Source organism: Nomascus leucogenys, chromosome 14, assembly GCF_006542625.1.
Source record: "Nomascus leucogenys isolate Asia chromosome 14, Asia_NLE_v1, whole genome shotgun sequence".
Classification (NCBI taxonomy): Eukaryota; Metazoa; Chordata; class Mammalia; order Primates; family Hylobatidae; genus Nomascus; species Nomascus leucogenys.
In genome coordinates, this window is record NC_044394.1 from 85589310 (window position 1) to 85612624 (window position 23315).

General features: G+C 63.9%; 2 protein-coding genes across 10 annotated transcripts in view; one reads left to right on the top strand and one right to left on the bottom strand.

Moving 5' to 3' along the window:
- Positions 1 to 10374, top strand: part of AATK (apoptosis associated tyrosine kinase) — a 48185-nt gene extending 37811 nt beyond the window's left edge. For 5 of the 6 annotated variants that reach the window (XM_030828275.1, XM_030828276.1, XM_030828278.1 and 2 more), the window contains 8 exons: positions 773 to 906; positions 2400 to 2484; positions 2576 to 2697; positions 4113 to 4262; positions 4625 to 7247; positions 7365 to 7512; positions 7833 to 8075; positions 9214 to 10374. In XM_030828275.1, coding sequence (XP_030684135.1) covers positions 773 to 906; positions 2400 to 2484; positions 2576 to 2697; positions 4113 to 4262; positions 4625 to 7247; positions 7365 to 7512; positions 7833 to 8075; positions 9214 to 9254 — 3546 coding nt within the window. In that variant the 3' untranslated portion in view covers positions 9255 to 10374. The remainder of the gene's footprint in view (positions 1 to 772; positions 907 to 2399; positions 2485 to 2575; positions 2698 to 4112; positions 4263 to 4624; positions 7248 to 7364; positions 7513 to 7832; positions 8076 to 9213) is intronic. The other variant, XM_030828277.1, reaches the window with a different exon arrangement.
- A 910-nt stretch (positions 10375 to 11284) lies between these two features.
- The window catches only part of BAIAP2 (BAR/IMD domain containing adaptor protein 2), an 80883-nt gene continuing 68852 nt past the window's right edge, over positions 11285 to 23315 (bottom strand). For 2 of the 4 annotated variants that reach the window (XM_030828281.1, XM_030828282.1), the window contains exons 10-14: positions 22999 to 23200; positions 21523 to 21591; positions 20764 to 20926; positions 19238 to 19272; positions 11430 to 11892 (exon numbers count right to left, since the gene is read on the bottom strand). In XM_030828281.1, the coding sequence (XP_030684141.1) occupies positions 11823 to 11892; positions 19238 to 19272; positions 20764 to 20926; positions 21523 to 21591; positions 22999 to 23200 (539 nt within the window). In that variant the 3' untranslated portion in view covers positions 11430 to 11822. The other 2 variants (XM_030828283.1, XM_003280947.3) reach the window with 2 other exon arrangements.

Sequence of the window (23315 nt, forward strand, 5' to 3'; positions counted from 1 at the left end):
TGGGCATAGAACAGGCCTGGGCTGGGGCTCCCTGCGCCCCTGGGGAGCTGCCAGCTGCTTGCTCACCTGCCCGTGTGCCCTGTGGTTCAGGAGGAGGCATCCTGGGCCAACTGGGGGGGGGAGCCACTGGCCCACTTGGGCTCCACGGCCTCACTCAGGCTTGTGTTCGCCACGGGGGGCTGGGCCTGGCCACTTCCCCAGGCTGCCTGGAGTCCTGGGCCTGCCCATCAACCCCCCCTCCACCGGGGACCTGCCCACCCCGGAGACCAGCCCCCTACCGCCTTCCACATACACAGCTCCTGCACTGAGCCGAGGCTGCCCATGGCTGGGCTGGATCCCCTGCTGGCTTCCCTCAGGACAGGGGCCCTCACACGCTGGCATCTGGACTCCTGACGTTGACCGTCCCAGGGGCTGGGCTTTCGGCAGCTCAGGGGCTGCTGGCCAACCCTTGACCACCAGCCCCAGGCTCCATCAAGCAGATCCACTTGGGCCCTCCATTTCTCTCTCTACCACAGGCCAAGGGACTCCTGCTGCCCGGGGCTGGCTGAGGGGCAGTGGAGAGGAAGCCTTCAGTCCAGCCCAGCCCTGGGGGGCATGGCCCCTCTCCAGGAACTGCTGGGTGCCGGCCACTGTTCAGGCCGCGGGGCTGCTCTGGGCAGCTGCTGTCCCTCAGCTGTGGGTAGGGGTGGAGGAGTCGGGGAGGTAGGTGGGGACCTCCCAGGGTGGCTAGTCCCCAGCCTGCTGGTGACTGCGCCACACCCCCTTTCTGCAGGGGGACCTCAAGGGCTACCTGCGGAGCTGCCGGATGGCGGAGTCCATGGCGCCCGACCCCCTGACCCTGCAGCGAATGGCCTGTGAGGTGGCCTGTGGCATCCTGCACCTGCATCGCAACAACTATGTGCACAGGTGAGGGCGGGCACAGGCCAGTGGCCAGGAAGCCCTAGGCCAGGCCCCTCCCTGCTGTAATCCTTGGACTGGAGCCCTCTCTGTGCCTCAGCCCCTCCCCTGAAGGAAGGGCATAGGGCAGGTCCTGCCTCAAGGGGGTCGAGAGGACCGGCCAGGTTCATCTCATGCAGCATCAAACAACCACTATGCAGAGGGATTTTATGACGTTTTTGTAAAATTGGGAAGACAATGGTTTGACACCCGCTTTGCAGGTTTAGATGAAGAAACGCGCGCTGTCGAGCTGACCTGTTCTCTGTCCCCGAGGCAGTCAGCCACCATCCTGCAGCCCCACGCCAACCCCACACTCTGTCCCCCTCAAGCCCCAAAGGGAGGGCTTAGCAGGCCCTGCTTCACAGAACCCTGGAGGGAGGGTTCTGTCCTGGATGTCCAGGATGCCCAGCCCCTGGGGACCCTGGGGGGACATGCTGGAAGAAGTGGCGAAGGACACGTGGCCCCGTCAGCCCCAGATGCCGCACGGCCGTCCTCTCCAACAATATCCTGGTGCTGAGTGATGACTCAGGCGACTCCAGCATCAGTGATTTTGTTGAAGAGGGCAGCTGCCAGCCTCCCGACCTGCCTGCTGGGCCCCAGCTGCCCTGCCCCCAACCCCACCCCACCCCACCCCACCCCATAGCCCCAGGACATGTGGCCCTGTAGCGATCCCCTGGCACACAGACATGGGCTTTATGTGGGGAGGGACAGGCCGGGTTGGCCTCTGTCCCCACCCTGAGTCCTGAGCACAGAAGTAATACGGCAGGTGTGGTAATATCTACCCAGTACCCTGTGCCTCCTCACACCCACGTGACCAGCCAGGCAGGGGGTCAAAGCCAGCAGCCAAGGCAGGCTGGGTTGGAGGTAGTGCCAGGGGTAACCGGCATTCTCTCCAGACCCTACCCAACCCTGGGGCCAGTGGTGGCTCAAGTGAGAGTGAGCTCCAGCTCTGAGTGGGCATGGCAGGGCTGGACCCTGAAACTGGACTCTGGCAGCCAGCAGGACCCCTGGGACACTCCAGGCCTCAGTTTCCCCATCAATTCCCCCATCAATTCCCACCTCCTGGGGAGCCGAGGGTGATAGTGTAGTAGAGCTAGGAGGAGAGGGTCCTGGAGAAGCGTGGATGGGTCCGGGTGGGTTCCGGCAGGTCCTCATCCTCTCTAGGCCCCATTCTTGTCTGCACTGTAACATTTGAGGCCCACGCACATGGTCCCTCCCCAGGTCTCAGGGTTGGGCACAGGGTAGGGCCCTGGGCAGGGGTGGGGGGTGGCAGTGTCTCCAACGTCCCTTCCAGCCTGGACTGTAAGCCATCCAAGTGTTGGCAAAAGACCCCTGTGCTGGATGCCCCCACCTGGCATGCCCTGCTGACCCTACCCCTGCCCCTGCCCCCGCCCCCGCCCAGCACACCCTGCTGCCTCTGCCCCTGCCCCTGACCCTGCCCCTGCCCCTGACCCTGCCTGCAGCGACCTGGCCCTGCGGAACTGCCTGCTCACGGCTGACCTGACGGTGAAGATCGGTGACTATGGCCTGGCTCACTGCAAGTACAGAGTGAGTGGAGTGGGGTGGGGTGGGGTGGGCTGGGCTGGGCATGAGGGGCGGGGCCAGCGCCGGCAGGGGTGACCCGTCCCTGTGCCAACAGGAAGACTACTTCGTGACCGCTGACCAGCTGTGGGTGCCTCTGCGCTGGATCGCGCCGGAGCTAGTGGACGAGGTGCACAGCAACCTGCTCGTCGTGGACCAGACCAAGAGCGGGAATGTGTGGTGAGTGCAGCCCTGGTGGCACCGTGAGGGGCTGAGGCCAAGTGCCACCTGCCCACCCATGTCAAATCATGGCCACGAGTAGTGAGGTTGGGGGGCTGCTGGAGCCACCTGTAGTGGCCACACGCCAGTGGCCCAAGTGGCTGCTTGGGTGGCGACCCCACACTGGTGGAGATACCACCCTGACAGGGTGCCCCAGGGACCCCAGGGTGGGGTCAGAGCATATATACAGGGTCAGAGCATACATACAGGGCCAAAAGCCCGTCCTCAGCATGCCGGGGGGGTCTGTCCTGGGATGGAGGCCTTGGTGAGTACCTGTCCCTGGGGAGAGGGTCCGGGCGGGGTGTTGGCTGCCTTCACGGGAGTGTAGGTCAGGCCGTGCCAGGCAGAGGGGCTGACGGTGGGGGTGCTGGGATCTCCCACGACTGCAGCCTGGAAGCCCCCATCCTGAGTGCCCAGCCCGAAGCGTTCATTCACACCTGGTGCAGCCTCTGAAGGGGCAGGGCCGAGCCGCCCAGGGGAGTGGTCTGCCCCGGGGTGGGCGCCCCTTCCTGCCCTCACCTCTGCTGCTTCCCCCACTGCCCCCACCACTCCCAGGCTTCGGTCTGGCTACCTTCTGCTTTTTGGGAACTCTCAGATCCCATGGGCCAGGCCCCCTCCCTGAGCTTTTGGGGCCTCCCCTAAGCCACTTGACTGTGCCCCATCATGGACACTGTCCCCTCCTCACTTCTCCACCAAGGTGCCCCTTCCTGGCCTGCCCACCCCACTGCTGGCTGGGGTCTCCAGTCACAGGGCTCTGGCCAAGGTCATGGTGACGTCTTGCCAAATCACCTCTGTCTCACTCTGCAGCCTCTTGGGACAGCCAGGGACCAAAGTGGCTGGGTGAAGCCACAGCTCACAGGAAGGAGACCCCAGTTACCCTACCCGCCCGCATGCTCTGTGCACCCCTGCCTGTTACCTGGCCCTGCCCATGCTGGCCTGAGGCATCCCCTCTCTCCCCCCTCCCTCCCCCTCTCTCCCCCTCCCCCCCTCCCTCAGCCCCCTGCTGGTGTGGGCCCTACCCTGCTTTGGGCTCCAAGGCCGCCCTCCAGCTCCCCCAGGGCAGCTCCCACACTGGGCAGTGTCTGGTCTTCAGTGCATCAGTGAATGAATGAATGAGCGGACAAACAGATGGATTCGGCCAGCCTGGCCTTTATGTGCAGGCTCCACAGGTGCTGGGCTTAGGCCTGGCAGGGTGCACATTGCCTGCTGAAAGGAAGGGCTGTCCTCAGGGAGGGGTGGCTGGTATGGTACAAGGCCCTGGTCCTGAGGCATTGGCGTGATGGCGGGAGCTGCCCCATTCGGCGCCCCGGGGATCCTGCGCGGCCCTTGCTGTGGCAGGCTGTGCCCAGCCCTGGCTCATGGCTGTTGCCCCACAGGTCCCTGGGCGTGACCATCTGGGAGCTCTTTGAGCTGGGCACGCAGCCCTATCCCCAGCACTCGGACCAGCAGGTGCTGGCGTACGCGGTCCGGGAGCAGCAGCTCAAGCTGCCCAAGCCCCAGCTGCAGCTGACCCTGTCGGACCGCTGGTGAGGGCCCCACCGCCCTGTCCCGGACAGCCAGGCCGAGATGGGGTATCCTGATCCCCAGGCAGAGGCGGCTCACCCTGACCCCCTGGGGTTCCAGCCCTCCCTGGTCTCCCCTCCCCTCTGGTAGGGCCTCCACCCGCCACCTCTGCACCCCTGTGTACAGGGAGGGAAGGCTTAAGGGAAGTGCCCAGCCCACCTCCTGCTCCCACGCTGCTGGGCTTGCCTTGGCAGATTTGGGGTGTCAAGTGGGAGATACCCTTGCCCCCAAGACACTGGGAGTTAGGGGAACCCCATCCCTGCTCCAGAGACGCGTTCCTGGCCAGCGTTGCCTCTGATGTGGCCCCCGTGGGACCTCCTCGCAGGTACGAGGTGATGCAGTTCTGCTGGCTGCAGCCGGAGCAGCGGCCCACAGCCGAGGAGGTGCACCTGCTGCTGTCCTACCTGTGTGCCAAGGGCGCCACCGAAGCAGAGGAGGAGTTTGAACGGCGCTGGCGCTCTCTGCGGCCCGGCGGGGGCGGCGTGGGGCCCGGGCCCGGGCCCGGTATGGCGGGGCCCATGCTGGGTGGCGTGGTGGAGCTCGCAGCTGCCTCGTCCTTCCCGCTGCTGGAGCAGTTCGCGGGCGACGGCTTCCACGCGGACGGTGATGACGTGCTGACGGTGACCGAGACCAGCCGAGGCCTCAACTTTGAGTACAAGTGGGAGGCGGGCCGTGGCGCGGAGGCCTTCCCGGCCACGCTGAGCCCGGGCCGCACCGCACGCCTGCAGGAGCTGTGCACCCCTGACGGCGCGCCCCCGGGCGTGGTTCCGGTGCTCAGCGCGCACAGCCCGTCGCTGGGCAGCGAGTACTTCATCCGCCTAGAGGAGGCCGCGCCCGCCGCCGGCCACGACCCTGACTGCGCCGGCTGCGCCCCCAGTCCACCTGCCTCCGCGGACCAGGACGACGACTCTGACGGCAGCACGGCTGCCTCGCTGGCCATGGAGCCGCTGCTGGGCCACGGGCCACCCGTCGACGTCACCTGGGGCCGCGGCGACAGCTACCCTCGCAGAAGCTTGGCGCGGGACCCGCTCTGCCCCTCACGCTCGCCCTCGCCCTCGGCGGGGCCCCAGAGGCTGGCGGAGGGCGGAGCCGAGGATGCAGACTGGGGCGTGGCCGCCTTCTGTCCGCCCTTCTTCGAGGACCCACTGGGCACGTCCCCCTTGGGGAGCTCAGGGGCACCGCCGCTGCCGCTGACCGGCGAGGATGAGCTGGAGGAGGTGGGAGCGCGGAGGGCTGCCCAGCGCGGACACTGGCGCTCCAACGTGTCAGCCAACAACAACAGCGGCAGCCGCTGTCCAGAGTCCTGGGACCCCAGCTCTGTGGGCTGCCACGCTGAGGGCTGCCCCAGTCCAAAGCAGACCCCAGGGGCCTCCCCCGAGCCAGCGTACCCTGGAGAGCCTCTGCTTGGGCTCCAGGCAGCCTCTGCCCAGGAGCCAGGCTGCTGCCCCAGCCTTCCTCATCTATGCCCTGCCCAGGGCCTGGCACCTGCTCCCTGCCTGGTCACACCCTCCTGGACAGAGACAGCCGGTAGTGGGGGTGACCACCCGCAGGCAGAGCCCAAGCTTGCCACGGAGGCTGAGGGCACCGCCGGACCCCGCCTGCCCCTTCCTTCCGTCCCCTCCCCATCCCAGGAGGGAGCCCCACTTCCCTCAGAGGAGGCCAGTGCCCCCGACGCCCCTGACGCTCTGCCTGACTCGCCCACACCTGCTACTGGTGGTGAGGTGTCTGCCACCAAGCTGGCTTCCGCCCTGAATGGCGGCAGCAGCTCCCCCGAGGTGGAGGCACCCAGCAGTGAGGACGAGGACACCGCTGAGGCCACCTCGGGCTTCTTCACCGACACATCCAGCGACGGCCTGCAGGCTGAGAGGCCGGATGTGGTGCCAGCCTTCCGCTCTCTGCAGAAGCAGGTGGGGACCCCCGACTCCCTGGACTCCCTGGACATCCCGTCCTCAGCCAGTGATGGTGGCTATGAAGTCTTCAGCCCGTCCGCCGCCGGCCCCTCTGGAGGGCTGCCCCGAGCGCTGGACAGTGGCTATGACACCGAGAACTATGAGTCCCCCGAGTTTGTGCTCAAGGAGGCACAGGAAGGGTGTGAGCCCCAGGTCTTTGCAGAGCTGGCCTCAGAGGGCGAGGGCCCCGGGCCCGAGAGGCGGCTCTTCACCTCCCTCAGTGGCCTCAACGAGAAGAATCCCTACCGAGACTCTGCCTACTTCTCAGATCTGGAGGCTGAGGCCGAGCCCACCTCAGGTCCAGAGAAGAAGTGCGGTGGGGACCAAGCCCCCGGGCCAGAGCTGGGCCTGCCGAGTACTGGGCAGCCGTCTGAGCAGGCCTCCCTCAGGCCTGGGGTTTCCGGGGAGGCACAAGGCTCTGGCCCGGGGGAGGTGCTGCCCCCACCGCTGCAGCTTGAAGGGTCTTCCCCAGAGTCCAGCACCTGCCCCTCGGGCCCAGAGCCTCTGGAGCCCCAAGGCCCAGCCGAGGTGCCGCCTGGGCCCAGCCCCAGCTGCTCGCAGTTTTTCTTGCTGACCCCGGTTCCGCTGAGATCAGAAGGCAACAGCTCTGAGTTCCAGGGGCCCCCAGGACTGTTGTCAGGGCCGGCCCCACAAAAGCGGTTGGGGGGCCCAGGCACCCCCAGAGCCCCACTCCGCCTAGCTCTGCCCAGCCTCCCTGCGGCCTTGGAGGGCCGGCCGGAGGAGGAGGAGGAGGACAGTGAGGACAGCGACGAGTCTGACGAGGAGCTCCGCTGCTACAGCGTCCAGGAGCCTAGCGAGGACAGCGAAGAGGAGGCACCGGCGGTGCCCGTGGTGGTGGCTGAGAGCCAGAGCGCGCGCAACCTGCGCAGCCTGCTCAAGATGCCCAGCCTGCTGTCCGAGGCCTTCTGCGAGGACCTGGAACGCAAGAAGAAGGCCGTGTCCTTCTTCGACGACGTCACCGTCTACCTCTTTGACCAGGTGGGCTGCCGCCACCTGGGGTCTGCCCGGAGCTGGGGGTCGCGCTCCCGCAGGAAGGGGTGGGGGCAGCCGCGGTTCCTGGAGGCCGAGCTACCTGGTGCTCTCTGATCCCTCCAGGAAAGCCCCACCCGGGAGCTCGGGGAACCCTTCCCGGGCGCTAAGGAGTCGCCCCCCACATTCCTTACGGGGAGCCCCAGCTCTCCCAGCGCCCCCAACTGGCCGCAGCAGGCTGATGGCTCCCCAGATGGCTCCACAGCGGAAGAGGGTGAGCAGGGGCGGGGCCGGGCCCGTGACGTCACGGAAGGCAGGGCCTGGTCCATGCTGTGTGGGAGGCGGGGCCTGATGTGTGACATGGGAGGAGCACCTGGTCCTTGACGTGTGGGAGGCGGGCTTTGGCCCGTGTCGTCATGGGAGGCGGGGCTGGTACGTGACATCACGGAAGGCGGGGCCTGGTCCCTGCTGCATGGGAGGTGGGGCGTGGGCCCGTGACATCATGGGAGGCGGGGCCAGGCCCATGACTGTGGGAGCAGGGCCGGACGGGGTCCCAGGCTGTGGGCGCGAGTGACGCCGTGACCTGGGTTGCAGGTAGTGGGTTCGCGTGGGACGACGACTTCCCGCTGATGCCGGCCAAGGCAGCCTTCGCCATGGCCCTAGACCAAGCTGCACGCGCCCCGGCCGCGCCCACGCCCACGCCCACGCCCGCTCCCTTCTCGCGCTTCACGGTGTTGCCCGCGCCCACGTCCACGTCCACGTCCACGTCCACGTCCACGTCCACGTCCCGCTTCTCCATCACGCACGTGTCTGACTCGGACGCCGAGTCCATGAGAGGTGAGGCCCGGGCGGGGCTGTGGCGGAAGGGCACGCGAGAGGCAGGACACGGAGCTCCGAGGGTGGGGCCCCTCCTTCTAGGTCCTGGGCCGGGCCAGCCTGGCCTCGCCCCGCCCCTTCCCGGCCCCAGACCTAGCGTGGCCCTCGCCTAGCCTTCAAGCCCCTGCCTTCTCCCTGTACTTGGCTCTCTTCTGCCTGACCCTACCCCCCAGACCTGTGGCAGCCCCTCCCACCAGAACCTTCCCAGCTAGATGTCCCTGCAGACCCAGGCCCCATAGTGCCCAGGTGGAGCCCTGCCGGGGGCCTGAGCCACCGCTCCTGGCCATGGCCCTCCACTATCCACCCCACCCCAGGCTGGGCTCATCTCTGCCAGGTGTCTCTACCCCTACAGCCCCTGCCCACGTGCCTGACAAGTGCCTACCTCCTCGGAGAAGGCCCCCTGCTATCTTCCTCTTCCCTAGTTGTCCTGGCCTGTGGCTGCAGCCTTGGGGGAAGGGCTTGTCAGCCTCACCCCTGGTGCAGGGTGCCCCCTGTGTGGCTGAACAAGCAGGCAGGTCACCAGGAGGCCACTGCATGACCTTGGCCATCCCCTTCCTGTTCAGGCCTCAGTTTCCTTATTTTTTTATTTTTTTGAGACGGAGTCTCGGTCTGTCGCCCAGGCTGGAGTGCAGTGGCGCAATCTCGGCTCACTGCAAGCTCCGCCTCCTGGGTTCACGCCATTCTCCTGCCTCAGCCTCTCCGAGTAGCTGGGACTACAGGCGCCCGCCACCACGCCCGGCTAATTTTTTGTATTTTTAGTAGAGACGGGGTTTCACCGTGGTCTCGATCTCCTGACCTCGTGATCCACCCGCCTCGGCCTCCCAAGTGCTCGGATTACAAGCGTGAGCCACCGCGCCCGGCCCTCAGTTTCCTTATGTGTAAAACAGGACTCGGAGGCATTTGCTGAGTGTTGTTGGCCTGGGTCCAGTGACAGGAGTGGGAGAAATGGGTCCCTCTCTCACCTAGACACAGCCAGATCTGCTGTAGAGAAGGGGCCCGGCCTGTATGTGGGCCAGGGATGGAGGCCAGGTGGGAGTTGCAGGAGAGGCAGCCCTGGTGTCTCAGGACCCTGTGTTCACTTTGTTGTCCTGCTTGCCAGGACCCAAAGCAGGTGCCGGGGGTGAGAGTAAAGAGGCTTGAGACCTGGGCAGCTCCCGCCCCTCGAGGCTGGCGTCACCGGAGCCCCTGCCAGGCAGCAGCGAGGATGGTGACCGAGAAGGTGGGGACCACATCCTGGTGGCTGTTGGCAGCAGATGCGGGTGCCTCTGCCCCACGCGGTGTCCTGGAGAAGCCCGTGGGATGAGAGGCCCTGGACGGTAGATCGGCTATGCTCCGCCCCAGAGGCAGAATTCGTCTGGGCTTTTGGGTTTGCTGCTAGCCCCTGGGGACGCCTGGAGCCACAGTGGGTGTCTGTACACACATACACACTCAAAAGGGGCCAGTGCCCTTGGGCACGGCAGCCCCCACCCTCCACCCTGCCTGCCGCTGCTGGCTGCCTGGCCTCGGAGGCCCCGCATGCCCCGTCCGGCGGCTCCTCCGATGTGCTCACAGGACACTTAAAACAGGACGAGGCATGGCCCTGAGACACTGGCAGGTTTGTGAGCCTCTTCCCACCCCATGCCCTCGCCCTTGCCCTTGCCTGGTTCCTGGTGGCTCAGGGCAAGGAGTGGCCCTGGGCGCCTGTGTCGGTCCTGTTTCCGCTGCCCTTCTCTCAAAGTCTGTGGCTGTTTCCCCTTCACTGACTCAGCTAGACCCGTATGCCCACCCTTCCCACAGGGAATAGGCTGCTCCCACCTGGGTCCTGCTGTGGCCATGGTGGGCAACCAAAAAGATCAGGGGTGGAGGGGGCTTCCAGGCTGTGCTCCTGCTGCCGTGGGCCCTGTTCTAGAGGTGCCCTTGGCAGGACCCTGCAGGCAGCTCCCCGCTGCAGGGCACTATCTGGTCCTGTGCCCCAGCTGCCAAAGGAAAGTGGGGCCCATGCCCCGGTCAGTGTTGGGGGGCTCCGGCCTACAGGGAGAGGGATGGTGGGGAAGGGGTGGAGCTGGGGGCAGGGCAGCACAGGGAATATTTTTGTAACTAACTAACTGCTGTGGTTGGAGTGAATGGAAGTTGGGTGATTTTAAGTTATTGTTGCCAAAGAGATGTAAAGTTTATTGTTGCTTCGCAGGGGGGTTTGTGTTTTGTTTGTTTGAGGCTTAGAACGCTGGTGCAATGTTTTCTTCTTCCTTGTTTTTTAAGAGAAATGAAGCTAAGAAAAAAACCTTTGTGTGTCGTCTTCTGAGGTCTGCCAATAAAGTCCTGGACGGGAGGGGCTGTGCCGTGGCTGGGGTAGGAACCCGATGACAGCCCTTCCTGGGGCCAGGAGGAAGCTGTCCCTCTCCTCCCCACTGTCCTCGGCACACCCTGGGGGAGGGGATGGTGTTCTGGCCCTGCTGTATCTGGGGGCGCAGGGGCAGATCCCTGCAGGTCTCCCTTCCTGCAGGCCAAGTTGGCCTGGTAGGGACAGGTGAAGGGAGAGGACCTACAGGCCTTTCCAGGACAGCCTCCTCCCTGCCCTTCTGAGGGCAATGTCTGTCCCTGGGCCCAGGGCGGAAGGCGGAGGCAGGAGAGTTGAGCACAGCTAGGCTCCCCTGCACCCTCCGCTGGCCAGCTCTCAGCTGCCCTCCTGCCCTGCCAACTCTACAGCTTCCTGTCCCCGGGGTGTGAGTGGCTGTAGACGGGAGTGAGCTCTGCTGGAGACACCTCCCCAGGTAAGGGCTGTTGTCACCACTGCAGCTCACCACATTGTATTTCACTTAACAGTATCGAAGAGCACAAATCTGCTAATGAAGTTTTAAAACCCCCAATTCCAGCAGAGCTCCCCAGTGCCTGCAGGAGTCAGCGCAGGTGGGTGGGGGAGGTCCACCCAGGAGTCCTGGGGCAGAGCCCAGGAGCAGGGAAGCCCCCACCTGCCAGTGGGCACCCTGCTGGTGACCCCGCATAGCACCTGACAGCTGGCCTTTGGCCACAGGAGCGAGCTGGGAGGCCCTGGCAGCAAGGTTCTGGATGGAAGGTTGGGTAGGGAGGAGGGCTGGGGCCTGCCCAGAGGCAGGAGGGGCCTGGGGAGGTCCTTGTGACATTGCCAGTGGGAGTGAGGGGCCCAGGAGAGCCCCACTGAGGGGCATGGGGAGGGACCAGACCCCACACTCCAGGTGCAGCTGCTGGACCTGCAGGGAATTACGTGCTTATGGGACGTTCATCTTCCAGCCAGGGTGCGGGCACTCCCATCCCCGTGCTCCCAGCCTTCTGGCCGTTGGGCGGACAGATCACACCTGGTGCAGGAGGAGCCTGTTTATTAGGCAGGAGAAGCAGCAGGGCAGCCGGGCTCCCCTCCCAGCCACCAGCCACCAGTTGGCCAAATGTCCTCCCTTAACTCAGGGGCACCCAGGGCTCCACGGCCATGTGACCAGAGGTGTGTACCCTCAAGAGGCGGCCCCTCAGCCCTGGGCAGCGCAGCCATTGGGTCTCGCCCTTCAGGGGCCTGTGCCCCACTCTGCCCGGCCCTGCCTAGAACAGCTGGGATCCAGTCCAGGCCAGACTCAAGTGGGACAAGGCCAGGCAGCTGGGGCCGGGATGTTCTCTAAACAGGAACGCACAGATGACGACATAACAGGCTACATGGGGAGGGCGGGGGAAGCCACCCGATGGGCAGTGCTACAGATGTGGCCATCAGCTGAGGAGGGGAGCAGACCTGTCGTTGGTCACTGTCGGCTTCAGCTGGACGTGGGCAAAGGGATTCCTGAAAGAGAAAAACGTGGTTTTAATTTAGGGCAGAAGCCACGGGTGAATTGTGCCACCTGGGCTGCCCGATGCCCCAGGGATCCCCAGTGCTGGATGCCTATGGGCCGATCTCAGGGCACAGAGCTTGCAGACAGCAGAGGCTGCTTTGCGGGGCAGGGAGGGCCAGGTGCTGTCTGCAAGGCTGCCTGACCCCCAAGTCCATTACCCTCAGCTCACCCTACATGCCCTAGACAAGGCAGGGTGCCCCCACCCCTATCCATCACCCTCCCAGCAGCGTGGGTGGGCAGGGTGGGGCGGGGCAGACCAACCGCAACCTCCCATTGAGGGGCCGACATCCCCACTGAGGCTGTGGACTCAAGACAGGCCTGAACCGGGCACACACCAGTTTGGTGGCTCCCCCACCAGGCCAGGCCCACACCCAGGGACACAGCTTGGCAGAATGCCCAGCCCAGCCCTGGCATGGGGGCATCCAGAGAAGGCAGGTTAGGCTCGCAGCTCCCATAGGGCTGCAGATGGACACCCATGGGCCCTGCAGAGCAGCTGGCCATCCCCTGACCAGACAGTGGTTCCCCTGCTTTGGGCTCAGCCACCTGTTCCCAGAGGGGTGCCGCGCCCTCCCCCATATCCCCGGGGCCGCAGCTGATGCACAAATACGACTCGAGACAAGAAGTTGAAATGGAACAAGATGAGCACGGATGAGAGGGGCGCCTGGGCCTTTCTCTTTGGAGTCCCCACCCCCGGAGGGGACAGCACAGGACAGGATGGGGGATGTCAGGCAGCTCCAAGGGTGACAGCACAGATGGCACGTGGACACGAAGACGCAGCGGGGACGGGACTGTGCTCTGGCAAAGCTGTGCTTGGACTCTCGAGCCGTTACCTGGAGCGGAGTCACCTCTGGCACAGCTGGGTCCACAGGAGCCCGGGCAGCCGGGAGCAACCCTGGGGACAGGCGGGCAGGACTCCGTCCAGCTACCCGGGAAGAGGCACAGGGCAGCCAGGAGCAACCCCCAGGGCAGGCCAGCAGGGCTCCATCCAGCTGCCCAGGAAGCGGCACAGACAGCTGGAAGCAAACCCTGGGGTGGGCAGGCAGGACTCCGTCCAGCTGCCCAGGAAGAGGCGCAGGACAGAGGCAGCTCCCTAAGCCCTCCTGAGGACTTTGTTTTCTAAGAACCTGAAACACTACAGCCTGAGTTTTTAAGAGAATAAAGCACGTGGAAGAGACTGACGGGTCTGCGGAAGGCTCCCAGACTCCCAGATGGCGTCTAAGCATTGGCATCCGGCTGAAAGGATCTTTTGATCTACTCTCAACGTGCTGGAGCCTCAGGGTCTGCTAGATCCCCGGCTCTTTTCAGCTTTGATCTGTGCAGCTTTGCCCTTCATGGGGCCTGGGTAGGGGCTGCCTAGGGGCCCGCTGGTGAGGATTCCACCTCCATCAGTGATGTCTGCCCATGCCCTGTCTGCCTGCCAGGCTAGACCCACTCCTAGGGAAGTACTCTGTGCCCCGAGTTCCTACGCAGGCCCAGGGTCCGGAGGGAGCTCTGAGGAGATTAGAAATGGGGCTGGCTGGGCATGGTGGCTCCTGCCTGGAATCCCAGCACTCTGAGAGGCCGAAGCAGGAGGAACCACTTGAGCCCTGGAGTTCAAGACCAGCCTGGGCAACAAAGTGGGCCCGTCTCTAAAAAAAAAAAAAAAAATTAGGCAGGTGCGGGAGAGTGGTGCCTGCCTGTGGTCCCAGCTCAATGTGGGGGCTGAAGTGCTGAAGTGGGGGGATCGCTTGAACCCAGGAGGTCGAGGCAGTAGTGAGCTGTGTTCCCACCGCTGCACTGCAGCCTGGGTAACAGAATAAGACCCTGTCTTAAAAAAAAAAAAAAAGAAAAAAAGAAATGTGGGTTCCCAGGGAAGGTCCTAGATCTGGCCCAGATCACAGCCGAGGGCAGTGCAGCTGCGTGGTTCTCACTCCTGCCCCGAATCACAGCCAATTCTCATCAGAAAGTCGGTGGCAAAGGCACATCGCTCGCCTGGACCCCACGGGGAGCTGCAGGGGTAGGAAGCCCTCCACTGGTGCAGGCCTGTTCTCTAACCTGCATTTTTCCCGTCTCCCAGAACAGTGGGACCAGAGGGAGCGCACTGAACCATCCACACTGGGTGGCTCTGAGGACCCTGGGGCTGGGGCTGCAAATGCTGTGTCCAATCTCAGCCTGACGGAGGCAGGGGGTCGGCGGGGATGGGGAGAGCACAGGCTAGAGCCCAAGGCTGGCTGCGACAGCAGGCCCACGCGGAGGGGCTGGGCGTCCCTATTTCCCCCACCCTGGCCCCCACCCCCCCAGCCGTCTGGGAAAGATGCGCCCAGGAGGCCAGCGGGGAGCTCGCTGTGCTGAGAGTGGGGGCCTAACTGAGCCAATAGAATATGACAAAGTTTGGAGCCCAATGCCACTGCAAGGTCACCACACGGAAGCCACAGACATTGGTCCCTGCCGGAGGGCATGTGCCAGGCCCCACCTCCTGCAGGACATGGCCCTGGGCAGCGATTGCCACGAACTACCCAATGACACCACCAGCACCTCTCCAGTCAGCAAAGGAAAGTCACCAGACAAGTCCAAAAGCGGAGGACCCTGAGAAGGTCCTGCGTCATGTGTGGGGCAGCTGTCGGGCGGGCAGGGCGCTGGCCTCAGAATGCAGAGGCCTGGGCTCTGTCTCCTCACAGAGAGCCAACCCTCAGAGGCTCCTAAGCAAGGCCGCAGGGGTGAGACCGGTGGCTTTTGTAATTTTTAAATTGTATTATTATTTTGAGACAGGGTCTTGCTCTGTCTTCCAGGCTGGAATGCAGTGGTGCGATGGTAGCTCACTACAACCTCCACCTCTGGGCTCAAGCAATCCTCCCACCTCAGCCTCCTGAGAAGCTGGGACTACAGACACGCGCCACCATGCCTGGCTAATTTTTAACTTTTTTTTTTTTTGTCAAGATGGGGGTCTCCCTATGTTGCCCAGGCTGATCTCGAACTCCTGGGGCTCAAGAGATCCTCTCGCCTCAGCCTCCCGAAGTGCTGGGATTACAGGTGTGGGCCACGGTGCCCGGCCAACCGGCAACTTCACCAACGACTTGAACATGAAGCAGAAGGATTCCGAGAAGAAACGGAGCCGTCACAAAGCGCGTTTCGACCAGTTGGGCAACTCCAGACCCAGAGCCGGGCAGACAGCACCTGTTCTGTCTTCTCGCGTCAGCTGTTTCTCTGTGTCTTCGGAAGGTGGGCCCTTCTGGAATCGGGTCCAGCGTGGGCGCTTGGGCCTCCACTGATGAGTATGGACAGTGGCCAGGGGTGCTCACCCCTCCTGTCATTCCAAGGCCCCCTTCCTAGGGCCCAAAGCTGGGGCATGACAAGGTGGCAATGGGATTGGGGAGTCTCTTGACCAACTGCAAGTGGCTTTTGACACCCCCAATCCCAGCTGAGTTGTCAGACCAGGCAGACTGCGTGGCCGGGAAACTGGCCCCTGGCGCTGTGGAGTGGTGCTGGGGCTGAGCACCACTGCCCCACTGGCACTGCCACCCGGGGTCTCTGCCCTCCAAGGGACGTGGTCCCTGACAGAGGCCGTGCCAGCCTCATCTTTGAGCCTTCACCCCTTCCAAGCCTCACCAGGCGAGGGCAGTTCAGCCCCCTCAGCTCAGAGGGACCTGGGGGAGTGGGGGGGGTCTAGAGTCCTCCCAGAAACAGCGTCTCAGAAGGGAGGAGGATGGAGGCAGAAGGCAAGGTGGCGGCCAGGGCCAACCCAGAGCATCTCCATCCAGTCCTCAAACTTCAGGAGCATTTTTCTACAGAACCTTCCAGAATTTGTGCCAAATAACAACAACAGAAAGGCAGTGAGAGAAGACAGATCCATGATCTGCTTGTGGCCTGGCTGCCCATGGGCCAGGATGCCTGCTGTGACCACCAGGGAGACACAGGGACCAATGTCCTTTGTGAAGGAGGCAGGCACTGGCTTCACAGAGCCGCCCTCCTAGGAACTTGGGGATGGGAGAGTGGTGGGAAGCAGGACCCGCCCAGACACAGGTGCAGGCGATTGGAAGGTGTGGGCAAGGGCCCCCTATGAGGGCAGAGGACCTGCTCCTGGACAGCCTGGCACATCCAAAATATACACCAGGCACCAGGGAAGTGGCCCGCTCAACCTGTGAGGAAACGGGCTCAGACCCGGACTCCAGAGTCCCACTGGAATTGGAGCCATAGTGGCCCTATGGTCCCCGGAGTGAGCGTGAGCTCAAACCTGGATCCAGCAGCCCTCCAGGTCTGCAGATCCACACTTGGGATGGAGCCAGTGTCTTGGGTCCACGTTGTGGGGCTTGGGGGACAGAAGAGGCAAGGTCAGACTAACAGCACAGCCCGGTCCCCAGTGGGCCCAACACCTGGCTCCAGTGCCTATGGAGCTCCCCGGGGTTCTCCCCAGGACCCCGACCGCCAGTCCCCACGAGGCTGTCATCCTTACCAGCCCCAAAGGCACACACACCCGAAGGAGCCCAAGCTGGCACCGCAGTCAGGCGGGAAAGGCCCGGGCTGCAGCTGCTTGCTGGGGTCACCGTTTGACTATAATTGAAGCGCCCAGCAGGGCAGGAGAGGACCACACAGAAGGTCAGGGCCAGAGCCATACCCAACAGTGAGAGGAGCCCCGGGCACAGCCAGCCAGAGCCCACAAGCTTCCGGGAGGGGAGAAGGAGACCATGAACCCAAGGAGGAGACCCAGTAGAGAAGGCCCAGCACCCAGAGCACAAGGCAGGCTCGGTGGACCCCTGGCCCCGCCATGCAGCCGGGCCCTCCCCACCCAGGCTGCGTGACTGAGGCCAGAGGGCCCTGTGGAACCACTGGAGAGGCCAGTGACCGCACAAGAACGCCAGGCAACTTACTAACTCTAGTCAGGCGGCTCAGAATCTGGCCACTTCCACATTGGCGCTGCAAGGAAACACAAGGCTCAGTTGGAGGCAGCATGGGGTCTGAGGACTCGGGGGTGCAGAGGAGGGGGGACCACGGGCGAGCTGCCAGGAGACCCAGAACCCTGGAGCACTCGGAGTCGGCACACAGCTGGGGCTCTGGCTCTCCCTGGATGGCACCTGCAGAGCCTGCCTCACTTGCGGGCCTGGAGGGAGCCAGGAGCCTGCCTCGGCTGCAGACAGCCAGCCCCCCGCAGAGCCCGGGCAGAGTGAGTGACTGTCACTGGGGCCAGCGCTGTGTGCAAGCCCAGGTTATCTAGCAGGCGACTGGGTGCCGAGAAAATACCTGGCAGAAGCTGGCACACAGCGGGGCCCCCATGGCAAAGACGCACGCTGGGAACCGGAAGGAGGTCCATACCCAACTCGTGCAATAAATAAAACTTTTATTCAAACAAGTAACTGCAGTACAGGGCACAATTCAGATTTTTTAAAAAAGGAAAGGAAACAGGAAAAAAATATGTTCAGCACTTTACATCTTCATACAAGTGTTGCTGTTTTGTGTCTACATTCATCCATTGAGCATGGAATCCCCTGGATTTGAAATCTTTAGCGGAGCGGGAACGCCGGCGCGGAAGGGTCTCTACACAGGGCCCGGTCCGCCCTTGCGTTCTCCTTAATGTCAAACGGTCCGCATCTTGAGCTGCTTCCCACACAAACACTACCAGCCACGTCCCAGGCCACGGGGAGGTGTGCGGGAGGCTTTTGCTAAACCACATCAGATAAAGGAGCGCCGCAGCTTCCCAGGGGCTCCCACCAGCAGGCAGGCTGAGTCGGGCTGTGCCCTGCACTCAATTCCCCAGAGTTCAGTGTGGGAAGAGACAATACCAGTAGCCACTGAGTCCACTGTGTTTGTTTCTAAAGTCACCAAGACACACAAAAAGACGAGAGCGTTTAGGAAGAACCAGGCAGGAACCGCCTGTTTGCCCCAGGTGGGGGGCGTGGGTGCGGCGTGCCCAGAGCTGCCCTCCCCCGGCCGGACCCGGCCCGCACACCCTGCTCGGAGCAGACAGGTAGCCCGGGGCAGCCTTGATGCCCTCACAAGGCTGGTCAAAGGAATGTGGGGGTGGGGTGGTCTCTGGAGGTCTTTGGAATGTCCGTGTGCGGCCAGCTGGGCAGCACCTGCCCCGACCTTGCTCCCGCCGGTGCCGAACGGGAGGCGAGGCCACCCTGCCGCGCTGCTCTATGTACACCTGGCCCGCAGCGTCCGGAGGGAGAAGCCCTCAGGTGCCCGGGCCCGGCCTCCCTCACAGGAGCGGCCGGCTTCCTCAGGAGGCCCCTCGAGCTTGGCACGAGCCCCCTTTCTCTGTGCAGCCCTACACAGGGGCCGGGGGAGCAGGGACCCCAGCACCTTCCCTGTACGGACAGAGGCCATCGCGCTGGGGAAGTCGGATGCGAGAAACAGCGCACACCGAGTCCATGCAGATCGGTTTTTGTTTTTCAGGAAAAAAAAAAAAAAGTCCTTTTTCCTGTTTTTCATTTTTTTTTTTTTTTTTTTAAGATTTTTCTTTTTCTTCAAACTTTAGACCTGGCTCACGGCGAGCCTTAGAAAAGCAGTGAGTGCCGCAGACACTGCAGGGTGGGGCTGAGGATGCCCCGCACGGCCCAGCAGGTCCTGCCTGGCAGTTTCTGCTCAAAAGGCTGGGACACACAGGGTGGGGCGCGTAAACACGGGGCGGGGTGGGGGGCGGATGGAGCAGCACCATGGACCCTGGGGGATCACAGAGTCTGGGGTCACCAACCAAAAGGCAAGGGGCAGGTGGAAAAGAAAAACAACCCAAGAACAAACCAGCGAGAGCTGAGGAGGAAAACGGACGAGACCAGGGGGAAGGCGCGGAAGCTCTTCAGAGCAGCGGCTGCCCGGGGTCAGCGTCCTCACACTGTGGACACCAGCGTGCCGCTGCCACTGCGAAACAAAGCACAGGACGGCTGCCTGGCTGCACGACGCTGCCCGGCCACAGGCGGCGAGTCTGCCCGCACCGAGCAATGCCCCTTTCAGCAGCTCCCGTTGGCCTCCTGACCCTCCAGGAAGGCCCAGGACAAGGGCGGAGCACAGGCTGGGGGCAGAGGAGGCTGCAGCCCCAGCCATGGATGCCAGCCTCAGCCACCCTCCCCAACCTTGCCCTTGCCTGACAGGGATGGATGGGGCCGGCCAGATGCGATGAAAGAGGGGCAGGGCCCAGGGGGGTTCCCGTGTCACTCGGAGAGAGCAGGAGACCCTAGGGGACGTCCCCAGCTCCGGCAGGGGTGAAGGGCCAGGCTGGGCCCTAAAGGAAGAAGAGGTGGCCCCAGGTCCTAGGAGAGGGACCTGCCCCACCCGGCCTCTTCACACCCACCCACGGTCCCAAAGACAGGTCTGAAAGCCCCTTACCTGCTCATGGACCGTGCTCCATAGTCATCCAGGCCCTGGGGGCAGAGGTGGAAACATGTCAGGCCGGGTGACGGGGCCTGTGGTCACCCCCACCCAGTGCCTGTACACACCCACAGATGGTGATCCTGCCTGGGCAGGGTTCAAACCGTGTTCTTTTGGAAGGCTCCCCATCTCCTGGCCGCAGCACTCAGAGACCTGCCTAGAGCCCTGGTCCCAGTGGTAATGACTGCCCAAGTTAATGGGGATACGTCCTCCAGCCAGCTGCCACCTGAATTTGTGTGCTTGTTGCACACTCCCAAACAGATGCAAGACCTGACACCCCCCCCTGCCCGCCCCCAGGGCACCTGCAGCACCTCACCCATGCCTGGGCGGGCCCCCTGGGACCCCTCCCGTCTGGCTCGTGGGACCCAGGCCCAGACCCCGACCCCAGCTGCAGTTTCCTGGAAACTTGTCACATGTACCATCCCGGCCCCCTGGGAGGGTGACACTGCCTGGGAGGAGCGCCCAGGTGTGGCGCTGGGGCTGGCTGTGCCCTTTATCTGCCAGCATGGCCTGGCCCAGGGCCTAGGACAGGTGCAGACCCCTCCTTGGCTCTCCCAGCACTGAACCCACCCCAGAGGCTGACCTGTGGAACACCTGTGGCCCAGAGCCCAAACCTCTCCAGGTCACCTCCTGCGGCCTCAGCTCAGGCTGTCAATCTGGGGGCCCCTCACTTGTGGATCAATAACTGAGTAGTCACCCAGGCTACATGTTATCTTGGAAAAAGGTGGGTTCTCTTTTTCTCTCTACCCACTGCCTGAGGCCCAGCCCTGGAGACCAGCCCCGGGAACAAAGCTGCTAGCCCGGCCAACATCCCACAAACTGGACCTCCGGCTGAGGAGCCCCAGACAGACAGGAGTCTCCAACCCTCCAACCCCAGGAACCTCCCTGGATGGCGCGGGCTGGCACCCGGCAAGTTGCGATGCACACTCACACCCTGCCCCAGCCTAGACACCAGGACCGCCATGATCCCGGGCTTCCGAGGACCCACACGGGGCCTAGGACCCAGGCCCTGATCCTCCATCTCTGGCCTCCCGGCACCAGATGGCCCAAATCCAGGGTCACACTGACTGGAAGGGTCAGCCACATGCCAGGCTGAGCAGCAAGCACTCCCATCGCATGGATGTGACTGAGGGAGCCCCGTGGTTCTCACGGAAGAGATCCTGAGGCCCTGGCTCTCCCAGAAGGCGGCGGTGTCCAGGCCCACGTCGAGGCCAGCCAATTCCCAGCCCAGACGCTGCCCCCTTGGGCTGCCCCCAGCCCCAGCGTGCTGACACAGGGAGCCTGCTGGGGCGAGGCGGGCAGCCTGTGGTTGAAGCAGGAGTGTGTACACATTCCCAAATCATGCAGCCTTCACCCTAGGCCTGTCCAAAGAGACCCAGACCCCCAGGCACCTGGCCCCTCAGCGGAGGCTCCAACGTGGGACTGCAGGCTGAGCCCACTGTTCCACCTGCGGGCCCCTCCCAGCCCCAGCCCCGCCCACTGACCTGGGAGAAGGCGGGCACGGCCACACTGTAGGGCCTCTGCTTGAAGCCGCTGGCCGTCTGGGCGGGGAAGGCCCGGGAGGCGGCGCCGTAATCGGGGGGCGGGATGGCCAGGTCGTCCTTGTCCAGGAGGTTGCCCGTGCTGCTGCTCTTCCCTTGCTGCAGGCTGTAGGGACAAGGACTCAGAGGCGGTCCAGCAGGCCAGACGCCCCCAACACCCCACAACCCTGTGGCTCCCTGGACTGCCCACCCTCACCTACCCCACGCCACATGCGGGGAGGCTGCTCTCAGGCCAAGGCTGCAGCCCTGGGGACCATGGGCCGGGCCAGTCTGGCCTCCCTCCCTCCTCCTGACTTGAAGCTGAACCGGGAGGACTCCAGAGGGGCTGGGCTGCCACAGCAACCCCCGACCCTCCCAGTAGCCATGTACCCCGCTTTCAGCTGCGATTCTCTGAAGTCTGGGAGAAGCTGGAGGACCTGGGACAGCCAGGTCCTTGCACACCTGGCCCCCAGGGGCTGCCCCCATAGCACCTGCTGCCTGCACTGGTGTCCCCAGGGCTCTCGGGCCCCACCGCACAGGGCACCACCATGCCTCCACCCTGAAGGCCTCAAGTGTCCAGCTCTCAGGGCCACTGGGGATGGCCCTGCGGTAGCAGACAAGGAGCCGGAAGCCCAGTCGAGCAATCCAAGCCCAGGGACCTGGTGTCATCACAGCCCCTCTCCCAAGCTGGGATCTTACACTCCCGTTGGGCCCAGCGCTCACCTCATGTGCAGCCTGTCACTGCCGTCGCTGTCCAAGACCCGGGTGTAGGAGAAGGGAAACCAGCCCCGCCTGGAAGAGAGGCCCCAGGTAAGAGCCACGCTCAGCCCAGAGGCTCCCCATCCCCCATCAACCACCATCGAAGCACAAGTCCCTCTAGCTCCCCAACATGGCTGCGAGGCTGTCTCTGGAGGAACAGACAGTGCTCCAGAGAGACCAAGACTGCAGCCCGCTCCCACTGTGTGCTCAGCCTCAAGGGCAAGGTGGACCGGGCTGTCCTCAACCTGGTGGGAGCTGCCGGCCCCACCAGACCTAATTGCAAGGCCTCAGAGCCCAGGCAGAGCAGTTGCTCCTGCCTCACAGCCCCAGTGCCATGCTAAGCCACGGATGGCACCCAGATTGGAGTGGCCACTGGAAGAAAGATGGAGCAGCCTCCTGGGAGACCCCCTGCCCTCGGCCCCCTCCCCAGAGTGGTGGCTGCAAGGCCAAGCTTAGGAAGGCACAAATGTCAGGGCCTTTCCCATCTTGCCAAGAGACACACCCGCACAAACACGGCCCTGGGAACGCAGCCCCCAGGTCCAGCAAGGGTGGCACCCTGGCCCAGCCTCTCTGCAACAGCATTCAGTAAACTGGGGAGGTGTGGCCCATCTGACTCCATAGGTGACTTCTAGAACTCCAAACTGGGAGAGCCCATCTGGCATGTGGCAGAGTTGAAAGCCACAGAAAGCCTGCGGTCCCAGGATGGCCAAGCCCTGCTCTGCACCTGCGAACTGTGGGAAATGACGCCCACCACAGGGCTTCGGCTGGACGTGCTGAGTGTGTACACGTGTGGGACACCACCCTGCGCCAATCTGAGTGGCACAGGGAGGTGATGGAGCAAGGAGGTCACTAGACTGTGGGGAAAGACCCCTGCCGTGGGGGGAGACCCCTGCCATTGGGGGAGATCCCTGCCGTGGGGGGAGACAACCACCATGGGGGGGAGATCCCAGCCACGGGGGAAGACAACCACCATGGGGGGGAGACCCCAGCCGTAGGGAACGACCCCTGCCATTGGGGGAGACCCTGCCGTGGGGGGAGACAACCACCATGGGGGGGAGATCCCAGCCACGGGGAAGACAACCACCATGGGGGGGAGACCCCAGCCGTAGGGAACGACCCCTGCCATTGGGGGAGACCCCTGCCGTGGGGAGAGATCCCTGCCATTGGGGGAGACCCCTGCCGTGGGGGGAGACCCCCCCTGTAGGGGAAGACCCCTGCAGGGACGTGGTTGGGGTGAAGATCCCTGCCAGGGGAGAAGACGCCTGTTGGTGGCAAAGACCCCAGGTCACGCTTGCTCTCACTGCCCAGGTCTTCTACGGCGAGGACCCGCAGCCTGCACAGTCAGTCTAAACACAAGGTCCCAGTGCATCTGAATGTCGCTGCCCCACACACTTGCTGCAGGCAGCGGCTGCCTGGAGCCCACCCCCGAGGGACACTCACATCTTGGTCTTCTCGCTCTCTCCGTAGTGCCAGCCGTCGCGGGCCTCAGGCACCAGCAGGGTAATGAGGTCGCCCTCCTTGAAGCTCAGAAGAGTGCTGTTGTCCCCGGCAGCGTGGGAGAAGATGGCCTTCACCCGCATGCGGCCGTTGCGCTCCAGGCCGGCCGCCATGGAGCTCGAGCGAGGCAGAGTCTTGTTCTCGGCTGCTGGGACAAGGGACAGGTAAGGGGACTGCCCCCGGCTGGCAGGGCAGCAAAGCCCAGGGAGCCTGGTTGAGGTGCTGAGAGCACAGCCGCCTGCACCCCAGGTGGGCAAGTG